A 12,765-nucleotide genomic window follows, 5' to 3' on the forward strand; every position below is an offset into this window, starting at 1 on the left:
CACAGATCCCACTCACAGATCACAGATCACGGATCCCACATCAGAGATCACAGATCCCACATACAAATCACAGATCACACATCACAGATCCCACACACCCCACATCACAGATCCCACATCACAGATCCCACATCATGGATCTCACAGATCCCACATCACAGATCACAGATCCCAAATCACAGATCCCACATCACACCCACACATCACAGATCCCACACACACATCACAGATCACAGCCCTGCCCGATGCCAGCCCTGCCAGCTCCTGTCCCCTGGCTAAGGGACCCATTTGTGGAATGGGGTGACTCCCAGCTGCCCTGCCCACAAGCTCCTTACACTGCTATTTACTCTGTGTCACCATGATATTTTCTGAAAAATCCTCTTTGCCCAGGATTTTCTCCTGGGAAGCTGAGAAGCCTCAGGCTCTTCAAATTGAGAAGCCTCAATTTGAATTCAATAACAATTCAAATTGAATTGTTATTGAAAACAATAACAAAATTATTGTTTTCAGGAATGAAAACAATAATTATCTGATTTGTTTCTCCTGTGTTTTGCTGCTTTGGAATGGGGCTTGGACATTGTTTACCAACAGGTGAATGTTTGATTGGTTCCATGTGAATTGTTTTTAATCAATGACCAATCACAGCCAGCTGTGTCAGACTCTGAGTCAGTCACGAGTTTTTATTATTCATTCTTGTTAAGCCTTCTGATGTACCTTTTTCTTTAGTATAGTTTTAGTATAGCGTAATATAATATAATATAATATAATGTAATGTAATAGTATAGTATATAATAGTATAATATATACAATATAATTTATATTATATTCAATATAAATAATATAATATAATATAATATAATATAATAATAAATCAGCCTTCTAAGAACATGGAATCAAATTCTCATCTCTCACCTTGTTCTGGGGACCTCACAAACACCACATTCTGTGCCCCTTAAACACCCATGAATGATGGTTCAACCCCATCATCCCAGTCTGGGAGTGCCTTTTAATGGGTCCAAACTGGTGCCCAGCCCAGCCCAGGCCAGGCACTGTTGTTTAGGCACTGGTCATTGATTGACTGCACAGTTTAAAGACCACCTTATGGAAAGCAATACCAATTAAACTTTATGCTACATTTGTGGGGAGTCATTACATTTTCTACTCGGAACCACATCATTTGGCCACCCAATTTGCCAAGTAAAAAAAGAAGGATTATGCTGCAGTATCCCATTACTTTATTCGTTATATCTTTCCTTTCCTGATGTTCAAAGCCTCAGAACGTTGTTATAATGCATAATAACAATAAGAGTTAAAAACATGAAGAAACCATTACACTGAGGAGACACTGTTCTGCTCTTGAAAAAAGAAAACAATTCACTGTATTGAGAATTGCTTTTTTTAGGAATGACTATTTGCGACTCTCTTATCGCAATTATCTCTGTAAAACAGCTCAGGTGGAATGGCTGTTATTCTTCACTTCCCCAGAGATAACCTTTAATACAACACATCCCAAACACCATTGCAGGGCTGCTCCACAGACTGAATCTTGGGATCAGATGAGTAAAGCCTGTTTTAACTCAGCTGCTGAAACCAGGGATACAACTAAGCTCCTGGAGCTGGGGGTGTGCAGCCAAAAGTCTCTGTGACCACCCAAACCAGTTTGGAAACTGGGTGGCCCCAGCACTGTCTTACAACATGACCCTCCCTATTTTTGGCAATCCACACTAAAAGCCCTTCTCAAGTTCCTGAGGCACCTTTGATGAGATGGCAAAGGAGGTGGCAACAACCCAACACACAATTCCTGCTCCACCATCCAACCCAGCGCCTCCCAGCGCAGCAGGCATGACTCAGAGAACCAGCTCAGATCAAGAGACTGATCTTGCTTTTCAAAACATAATAAAACACCCTTCCTCCAATTTTTCTAAAGCTGTATCAACTCTCCTGTGCCAAAAACAGAACAACCATACAAATATCCAGTGGTATGAGGGGTCACCTGGAACTCGGAACAGTGCAGGAATGAGGGATTCAGACAGAGCAAATTTAACATGATATGAACTCAAAAGCTGCCTTCTAAAACTGCACAGTTCTGTTCACTTCATGGTCATGTTTTCTTGTCATAATATTCTCCGTGTGCAAAAAATGTGAACTGCACTTGTAACTTTAGGGGCTGAATGGAGGTTCTGCCTGGAACTGTGCTGTGCCAGCATGGTCCCATGGAAGCAGCAGATCCCTGTGCTGATTTTAAAGGGTTGGAAGGGCAGGGGAAGGAGTCAGGGTGCAGAGCTGGGACCTACCGAGCTCCCCAGCAGCTTTGATGTCGATGTTGTCGTAGCCGCTGCCTATTCGGACAATGACCCGCAAGGCCTTGAACTTCTCCAGGTCCTCCCGGGTCAGGGTGATGGTGTGGTACATCATGGCCCCCACAGCTTCATTCAACACCTGCAACAGAACACAGCAGTCAGGGCAGGGAGATGGTGGGGTACATCATGGCCCCCACAGCTTCACTCAACACCTGCAACAGAACACAGCAGTCAGGAGCCACCAGCACACCTGGGAAGACACCTGCAGCTCAAGAATCAGGAACGTGACCCAGGGAGTTGGACATTTTCACTGCTGACCTGCTGTTTGAGCCAGGTGTCACCAAACCCTGCAGGGGTGTGACCCACCAACAGCTTTGGGAATGGACTTGGTGAATGTCTGAAAATTATGATGTTACATCTGAGCAGACCAGGCAGATGAAAACCACGTTTGTCTCTCACCTGGACCCTTTTCCAGGTGGTTATCTGCAAACCCCTCTGCTTCCAAGCAGCAGTAATTCTGCTTTTGGAAAGGAATGAGGTGTTGCAGCAGGGTCTGTTGGCTTGAACAGGACTGTGTGACACTCCTGATGCCTCCACCTCCTTGTGCCTGTGAAACCCTGGCCACACCAGTCCCACCCACCTTCCCTGGCTCTTCTCAAGGGGGCCTGAGAAGCTCTGCAGAGGCTGCACAGTCACACAGGGCTGGGGTTTGAATCCTTCAATGAAGATCCAGACCTTCATCTGTCCTCACCATAACTTACCTCAGAGCTCCAAAAACCCAAGACCCATCCAAACCCCCCAAGCCTGGCTCACCTATTAATGTCTCACCAAAAACTCCCATTCTCCTTCCCCCAAAATTAATATCTGCAAAGACCAGCACTGATGCTATTTGTACTCCTCTTTCCCAGATCTTGGAAGTGATTTCTGATCACTTCAAACCTCATTTGAGGTATCTAATATAATCTTTTAACTTTACTTTTAGGGGAAGTATTTACATGCAGTTGAGCTTCCAAGCAGAAACAGTCATGCACACTGCATGGATCTGCCTGAATGATTCCCAAACCTCCTCCACTCCCCCTGGAGAGGGAGGAGCTGCTGGAGGTGCACGAGCACCTGTGAAGTCCCACCAGCTGCAGCTGGGGTGGTGTCAGCAAAGCCACAGCAGCAGCACCACAGGCTTCAAAAAACATGAGAAACGTTAATAACATTGATGTGAAAAACCTGATGCAAAGAGATAACGAGACTTTTTTATTTCCAAAATAACATGTGGCTCCTGAAACAGCCTGAATGAATTTTAATCTGCAGTGGCTTCTGTTGATGTTATCTGCTGATTGACTCAAAGTGCAGCTTTGTACACTTTGTGCTCAAAAATCAAACAATCACAGACTGGTTTGGGTTGGAAGAGAGCTCATTTTTCCAAACCCTTGCTATGGGCAAGGACACCTTCTACTATCCCTGTCCAACCTGGCCTTGGGCACTTCCAGGGATGCAGGGGAAGCAACAGCTTTTCTCTGGGCACCCTGTGCCAGGGCCTGCCCACCCTGCCAGGGAACAATTCCTAATTCCCAATATCCCATCCGGCCCTGCCCTCTGGCAGTGGGAGCCATTCCCTGTGTGCTGTCTCTCCATCCCTTGTCCCATTCCCTCTGCAGCTCTCCTGGAGCCCCTTCAGGCCCTGGAAGGTGCTTCACAGACATGGAAGAGCCCAGCCCCCGGTGCCCCCAGCCCACCCCAGCTGTCCCAGTACCTTCTCGTGGATCTCCTGAGTTGATTGTGCGTCACAGAAGGCCACGGTGGCCAGGTCCTTGAGGATGGGCATCTCCACGGTGCAGTCCCTGCCGTCCAGCAGTGCCACCAGGGGCCGCGGGTGCATGGGGCCGTTCATGATCTGCGGGCGGATACCTGCGGGCACAGAGGCGTTTCAACCTCAGCAGGGGTGCTGCCAGGGACTGCAGGGGACCTGGTGACATCCTGGTGACACAGCAGGGGCACGGGTGACAGCAGCAGGGGCTGAGGCCTGGCCAAGGGACGGGAGCACTCCCTGGGAACGCAGCTGTGGGTTTGCCCCTGGTTTGTTAGGGAATGGCTTTACCATTCTGATCATCACCTCAGAAAAACAAGTCCAGAGAGAATCACTCAAAAAATAGGATTATTGGAAAATCACAGAAGAGCAGGACACTGAAGAGCTCTTTAGCACAGAAGGTTATACTCTGATGTATTACCAGCTACCAAAGGCTTCATGGGAACAGCAAAGTTCATCTTTGTAAACCCAACATTCTCCTCTGAGATGAGGAAGGAATTGATCACCAAGGGCCACAGAAGGCTGAATTTTATATCCTATTTATTGCTCTGTTGGAGATTAACTGGTTCATTTTGGGACAAGTTACTTAGAAATCTCTACACCTCCCTTTCAGTAAAGGTGTTTATTATATTAGGACACTATGAAATATCTCAGGTACCTTTCTCAGCTGCCCAGGCAGTTTCTGGGCAGAGCACAGGTGAGGGGACCAGGTGTCAGGGTACAATGTGATGCTTTATTTCTGCTGCACCATGAGGTGGCTGGAGCTGGAGGGTCTGGCTTTGAGTCCCCAAACCCTCACAGAAGCAGCCCCAGCAGAGCCTCTCCTTACCAAACCCCACATCTGCACAAGAACCTGCCAGGGCTACCAGCCAACACCTCTCTGGCCTTCAAATGTAGTGGTTGTGCTGCGCAGGGGAACAAGCCCAGGGCTTGGCTGAGGGAACTCCAGGGGCTGTTTTGGGGTATTTTGTGGGGGAATCTCCCCCAGCTGATGTGGGTGTTACAGACATGGGCACTGCTGGCCACAGTGATGAACCCCAGACCTGTGGGCACCAAGAGCATGGTCCCAGGGAGGGACCCTGCACTGCTGCCACACTCACACAGCTACACTCATTTTACATGGGAAAAAATAACTCCATGGAAACAGGCAGGTTAAATGGAGTGGGTTTAGTGGCTTTCCATTCCTTTTCTACTGAAATGTGCTTAAAGAAATGAAGAACCAACTAACCCAGCAGACCCGACTGAAGGTTTTCAGCATTACAGGTGGGCGCTTTTGGAACCTGTCCTTCCCTCCCCCTTCCCCACTAGGTCTCCATTAGTGGAAGTAATCCATTATGTTTGCCTGCATTTCATCCAGATGGGAGTGCAAGTGTGTCAGTAGGCAGGGTAGAGTGCCAAGACGATCTGGATAAGGGAAAGAAGCTTGTGATAAGCAGATAAGCAAGAATAAAAACATGGCCAAATCTCCGAGCGCTTACACAATCCCTCTGGGCAGCACTGCACCCCAGCTAGATTATTTTCTCAGGTTAACAAGCAAGTGAATTATAACACTGACTTAAATGCTTTCTAATGTGTATGATCTCCAAGGCTTAGAGCATCACCTGCCAGCCTCACACCACAACTGCAAACTAAAAGGAATCTGGTGCAGGGCCAAGGTGGCTGTGGCTGTCCCAGTGGCCACCAGCCCTGTGCCCAGCTTGGAGCCCAGTGCCCACCAGGGACCAGGACCATCCTCAAGGCAGAGCAGTGGGCACACAGAGGCTGAGTGGCTTCCTGTGAGCGTGGCAGGTGGAAGATGAAACCACAGGTTATCTGAAACTTTGACATTTAATCCAAGCCCCAAAATAACGGGTTTATTATGCTGCCCTTACATAAGCTTCTTTGAAAGTCAAACGAAACACAGCTTTTTTTTCTTCCTTTTTTTTTTTTTGAAGCAGCATCTGTGTCTTTGCTTGGGATTAGGGATGTAATTGTGCATGATGACACAGGCTTCTTAGGCACGTCACCCTTGCCCACACACTCAAGTGCAGTCACTGAGGATGAATGTGGCTGGAACCCGTGAGGTACTCACAGGAACTGCTCTTGTTTCTCCTACCTCAAGAATGAAATTTATTTCAGCGCGACAAGGAAAGTTCTGAAGCAACTCAGTACAGGATGAAGTGCATAATGTATGGAAATTACGTTTAAATGAAAACCATGGGCAGGTTTGTAGCTTAAACCCTGCTCTGTTTCCCTTGCCCACCTCTCCCACTGCCTTTCCACCACCCTGCATCCAGGAACCATCCTAGTTCCCACCTCTGCACAAACACATCCAAACCAACACATTTGGGCTGGCAAAACCAAACCACCCGGCTCATACAGCATGTTTGTTCTGCAGGCGACTGCTTCATTGAGAACGAGGTATGCCAGGGATCAGAAAGTAATTAAACAGCAGCCACTCCTCCCGAAATTGTGCTAAAACATCGCAGCCATTAACCCTTTCACTCTGCCAAACCGAGGGCACAATGCCGTGTAAACCACGAGCATCACCACCCCTGTGGAGCTGGGTACCAGCTCTCCTTGGGGCTGGGGTGGGATCAGCTCTGCCTCCCAGTTTCGGTGCCTCCCAATTTCGGTGCCTCCCAATTTTGGTGCCTCCCACGCCATCTGAAGCTGATTTTTGCTGAGAATCCCCCCAGCTGTTCCTGCAAAGTTGGGGCAAGTATTGTTCAATACGTTTTGGTTTTTTTAAGGCGTTTTCGGCAGCCTGCGGAGCCTGGCCAGCAGTGTGGGGAGAGCTTGGTAAGAAAGAGGGAGAGGAGGAATGGTTTACTGGGGGGGGAAAAAAAAAAAAGAAAAAGAAAAAAAAGAAGAGGCAAAAAAAGCAAGGTTTTTCAGCCACAGAGAACTCAAACTCCCCCCCGGCTCACAGGCAGCGCCGCTTGTTGCACGCAGCCCCGCGTATAAAGTGCTTTTGTTTCATTTTTAATACACAAAGCCTGCTTGTCCTTTCCTGCCGCTCCTCCCCTTTGCCACCCACTTGTATCCGATCCCAATGGCACCCCTGCCAAGAGAATTAGGGAGTGCTCCCTGCTAAATGGCAGCCTTTGTGTGACCGCAAGACGGCTGGTACTATCTCACCGAAACAAAAGCAGAAGCCATTTGCCTAATTCTTATTAATCTCAGTTGCCTGCGCCATGCAGCATTAAAATAAAAAAAAAAAAAAAAAAGGAAAACAGAAAAAAAGGCTTTAAACATGGTGCCCCTGTAGTATATAAAAGTGCATCAAGAAGCGATCCTGACACTCGCCTGAATTACCCGCTCACAACCAAGTAGCTACAGTTTTACAGTCAACTACACACTTTATTAAACAAACAGAAAAGAAAACAGGAAATTTCCCCTTGCCTGGAAAATGTTGCCTCCACATTCTTCTTCTTATTAAAAACCACACATGGCAGTGGAGGAGTAGGGAGGGAGGAGGAAGGGGGGACCCACACACGATAAAATACTACCACTTCTCAGTGCGTTGCCTCTCCTTTCGTCTACGAGGGGGTATCTTCAAACAAGCGATCCCGCGGCCCACAGCTGCAACATCTCAAGACAAATGTCTCTTTGAACACGCAGGGAAAAGAAAAGGCTTTTGTCCTGAGCCCCAGAAGAATGGTCTGAAATTGCAAGAGGAGTTTCAGTCACCTCTGCGCGGCTCCCAACTCTTCAGAGCACTCCCTCCAGACTTTGCCGAAGCTTTTAACTAATCATAGTTCTTTCCCAGCCCTTGAATAAAATCATGTGAGTGCCAGCCAAAAAATCTTATGCTATGCACACTAAAGGGTTTGTATATGTCACAGTTGCTTTTCCCCCTTCCACTCCCCTCCTCCTATTGACTTGCACATATGACGGGGTTTTTTTTCGAGTTGTCTCAAATGGATTTAATCTGTGCCACACTGCGTTTTATGTTTGTTTGGGTTTTTTTGTGTGCGTGGCTTTTTTTTTTTTTTCCCCAACTTAAAAATGAAACATGCCTTTCTTTCCATGCAGAGCGTGGCTCCAGAAAAAGGCTGATAGCCTTGAGCAGCAGCACCTCGAAAACAAACACAGAGCACTGAGGAAAGCAAGGGCTGTGCTGATCTCAGCTGCACCCAGAAACCAAGGGCCCAATTCTTTCTTGATGTGTGAATCAACCGAGTTTTCAGCATCAGAAATGACACTCGACTGCTGGCAGGATTCACATCTTCTTGGACATGTCCATCTCCTGGTCCTGCCCAGTTTGTCCCAAACAGGTAAAAGCATCCCCACGTCATTGTTTGAGGGAATGGCTGGAGTGTTGTGAGGGGCGCTTAGGTTGGATATCAGGAAAGGTTCTTCCCCCAGAGGGTGCCCAGGCTCCCCAGGGAATGGTGACAGCCCTGAGGCTGCCAGAGCTCCAGGAGTTTGGACAGCACTTCCAGGGATGCCCAGGGTGGGATTGCTGGGGTGTCTGTGCAGGGACAGGAGCTGGACTCAATGATCCCTCTGGGTCCCTTCCAGCTCAGGATATTTTATGACTTTATAATTGTCATCCCAATCCCCCACTCTGTCAGGAGTATGTGGGACACTGCTGCTGTGCACTGAGAATGAGGGCAGGCTGTCCCTGTGCAGTGCCCCATCTCCAGAGCATGGCTTGGAGCAGTTGTTGGAGCAGTTGTTTTTCCCTCCTTCCAGTTGCCACTGCCAGCGGCACCATCAGCTACAGACAGTCCCCGTCCAAGAAATAACAAAAATATCTGCACCTCAGTCCTTTTCCACACCATCAGCACTGCCTCTCTACAGTGTTACTGTGCCCCCATTTCATCACCATCCTGCTGGTTCCAGCAGCATCATCCTGAGCACACACAGCCTGCTGCAGATGGGTCCTTCCCACCCTGCAGGAGCTTTGGGACCCCCAGGGCAATCCTAGAACTGGAGGAGGGGCAGGAATAAGGAGAACAAAGGTTCATTACCTGGTACTGACAGTAACACTGACATCAAAAGACCTGTCAGTCTCCCTAAAATCCAGTCTCTGACTACAGGACAAGGGGATTTAGGTACAACTTTCTCTTGAGCATAAACCATTGCTAAAACACTTGAAGTTCCTAGAAGCTCTGCACATACAGCTGCAAGGACATGAACTGATGTTAATGCAATGAGAGAATAATAGAAGAGTAGTGCATGGCCTCTGCTGTATATCAAAATGTGGGTATTTGGGTTATTCCCACATTGCCAGGTTGGTAAATCCGTGTCTGTGAACACCAAACACCAAGGAGGGACTTCAAGAGGAGCTAAACAGCAACATCAAAATCCTAATGGTCACACAAGGGGATGGGAGACAAGGGGTGCCTGAGGGATGTGCTGGCCCAAGGGCCATGCAGAGACCCTGAGAGGAGGAGAATGCGTGAGCAGGGCATGGATGGAGGGGATGGCAAATCCAGGGAGGCCGTGGGAGCTGCCAGGGCACGGGAGAGGCAGAGCAGATGGGAGAGGCCATATGGGGTGGGGAGGGAGGGATGCTACCAAGAAAGCTAAAAGAAGCACCTGGGAGAGAAACTGCTTGCTCAGAGCAGCTCCGATTTCTGTATTCTTTTTCTTTGGGGTTTCTTTTTTCTTTTGTTTTCGTTTTTTGTGGGGGTTTTTGTTTTGTTTTTGGTTTGGTTTTTTTGGGTTTTTGGGTTTTTTGTAAGAGAGGGATGGGAGAAAGAGGAGAAAAGCTCAAGTTAGGGTTTGTTTGGTGGTTATGATTCAGACACCGTACGGACCCTCAAACTGTTCCACTGCCCAGGGCTGAGCTTTGCAGCTTATATTATAACAAAAGCCATGGAGAAAGTAGCAAAAAACCCCAATAAATTCTCCTTGAGTATGCTCCATTACTAAGCCCAGTGTGGGGAACAAATTGTACTCCTGGTGCTCAGTGGGCAGCTTTCCTGATATTATCCAGCACTTCCTCCTGTGCTGCACTTCAGCTGCAGGATAGATCCTTTATTGTTCAAGGGTGGGATGTTCACCTCTGAGCCACACATTCCAGCCATATGGAATGATGCACCAGGGACAACATCCCATTCCAGCTCTCCTCTGGGTCCTTCCCTGTCCTCTTTATCCATTTACCTTTCTCCCTTCCATCCAAACAGAAACAAACTACAGCAGTAAAAAAACCAATGAGCTGCTCCAGGAAACGGACAGCTTTCATTGTTTTGGTTTTTGGTTGGATTTTTAGTTTTTTGATTGAAAAGATAAAATAAATAAACCCAAGGAGGATGCTGTTGCCAGGGGAGAGCTGCTGATATCGGCCATCTGGGCAGGAGGCTGCTCAAACTTCACATTGCCCCGAGGGATTCAGAGGCTGTAAAGACGTTTTGGAATATGAGCTACTGAAATCAAGGCTAACTAAAGATGAGTCTGTCGACTTGCAGTGACAGCCCTGGCATGGGGACAGCCTGAATTCTGCTGCCTGAGACCCCCACCAGGGCAGCAGCCAGGCTGTCCACAACACACCAGCACTGAGGGGTGCAAACCTGCCTTCAGCACAGACTGACCACTGACAGCCCTATGGTTTAGACCAGAAATTCCCTCAAAATAAAGAAAATGTGAAGTATTAAAGCAAGCACTTGGATCCAGTTTTGGGAAGTGGAAAGGATTCAATCCCACCAGCTGTCTGTGTGCCAGCAGCACCTATGGAACTTGTATTTGCACATTGATAATGAGAGATTCTGAGTGGAAAACAAAGAAAAGGCAATACTGAGAGCTAGTTGTAGGAATTAAATGATGCTGCTAACCACTGACATCAGTCCTTCCTACTATGCTGGACAGAAAGTGCTCTTGATCTTTTAAGCAACAGGGCTTCCTCTGAGCATCTCTGCTTTGCTGCTGGAATTCCTGAGATCTGCTGGAGGTTTAGATCCCAGAAGAGGCTTGAGACAGCATGGTAGGAGTTTCTGTCTCTGGAGAGAAGGATGGAAGGATGCACCAGGGACAACATCTCCAGGCTCCCACCCCAACATATGCTGGGGTGGGAGCCTGGAGAGCCTTTTGGAAGATAAATCCTCATTTCCATGTCCACCTGTAGCTGTTGTCATCTCAAGTCACTCATTTACAGCCAGAAGGGACAACAACCCCCCAAGGATCCAGCCCAGGCTTTACCACGCACTTTTTCCATAAGGGCAAAGGGGGACCCTTCAGTGGGAGCCCAGCTTGACTTTAGGAGCCTCCCCAAAGCAATTTCTGGCCAAACCCAGAGTGCCAAGAACAGCTGCAGCTGCCTCAGCTCCTGCTGCACTGCTGTGGATGGGCCAGGGAGCACCTGGGGCAAGGGATGACTCCAACCCTTCAAGGGATGACTCCAACTCTTCAAGGGAAGAGTGCAAACCCCTCAAGGGATGAATGAAACCCCTCAAGAGATGAGTGCCACCCTTCAAGGGATGAGTGCAAACCCCTCAAGGGATGAGTGCCACCCTTCAAGGGATGAGTGCCACCCTTCAAATCCACCTGCACATCTCCAGCACTTTGCTCAAAGGGTTAAAAACCATGAGCAGGGAGTGCAGTGCCAGGTAGCCAGGGGCACAGAGGCTGTCCCTGTGCCCTGTGAGCCCCACCATGGGCACAGAGGCTGTCCCTGGGCCCTGTGTGCTCCCAGGGGCACATGGACTGTCCCTGGGCTGTCCCTGAGCCCTGTGAGCCCCATCATGGGCACAGAGGCTGTCCCTGGGCCCTGTGTGCTCCTCCACAGCTTGCTCCATGATGCCTGCTGGCCCCTGCAGGGAGAGCCCAGAGCTCACTGCAAAGCCACAGGTCCTGCCAAGGCCTTGTCCCTTCTAAGCCCTCCCAAAATAGCTGCTGGGCTCTGGCCAAGAGCGCAGGGCCAGCTGGAACCGTGTGTTCAGTGACCCTGCTGCAAGGTCACCCCCACAGCCAGGGCTCAGCCACAAGGGGAACGCTGCAGCTGAGGCCACTGGACCTTTGGCAACTTTCTCCTGTCTCACATCCCCACCCCTGTTCCATGGCAAAGAGCCAGTGGAGGAGCCCTCAGCACGGCCAGGAAGGCCAAGTATTGCCATGTTCCCACTGCTCCTGCTTTTTTCTGTCCCAGTTTCTTGCTTCGCTTTTTTTTTCCCATTTTTTTCCCCATCCCAGCCTGCACCCACAGCTCCTCTGTGCTCTCCTCTCTTTGAGGGGTTTGAGAGCAGCTCCTCCAAGTGCAGAAAGGATGGTGAAGTATGGAATAACCCTGGGAGGTGCTGAATGGCTGCAAATCCCACTCATTTCCCTGAGATAAACACCCTCACTTCCCTGCAGCACCGGATTACAACCAAGTGAGGAAAACCCCCTAAATACCAACATTCAAAAGCACTTAACTACAACCTACTTGCTGTTAAAGTTGATTTACTTTCACAACAAAAGCTTTATGGGTCTATCACAGGATTTTATCATGGTTGCACTTTAAAAAACAAACAGGGCACACTTTACATTCCTGTTGACACTTAAAGCAGCCCAGAACCATAAAAACAGAGCAAACAAAGCTGGGGCTCGGCAGTGACCACCAAACCCCAGCTGCTGTCCTTTGTATCCCCCAAGCAACAGGGTAAGGGGGAACCTGATCACCTTGTGGGGCTCAGAGCCACCTGGCCTGGCTGAAGGTGTCCTGCTCATGGCAGGGGATTGACGAAATGATCTTTTTAA

General features: G+C 48.8%; 1 protein-coding gene across 1 annotated transcript in view; it reads right to left on the minus strand.

Moving 5' to 3' along the window:
- CTBP2 (C-terminal binding protein 2) overlaps positions 1–12,765 on the minus strand; it is a 39,882-nt gene that overhangs the window by 6,653 nt on the left and 20,464 nt on the right. The window contains 2 exon segments of the mRNA XM_036385202.2: positions 2,295–2,439; positions 4,048–4,202. Of these exon segments, the coding sequence (XP_036241095.1) occupies positions 2,295–2,439; positions 4,048–4,202 (300 nt within the window).

The sequence above is a fragment of the Molothrus ater genome, chromosome 8 (assembly GCF_012460135.2).
Source record: "Molothrus ater isolate BHLD 08-10-18 breed brown headed cowbird chromosome 8, BPBGC_Mater_1.1, whole genome shotgun sequence".
NCBI classification, from domain to species: Eukaryota; Metazoa; Chordata; class Aves; order Passeriformes; family Icteridae; genus Molothrus; species Molothrus ater.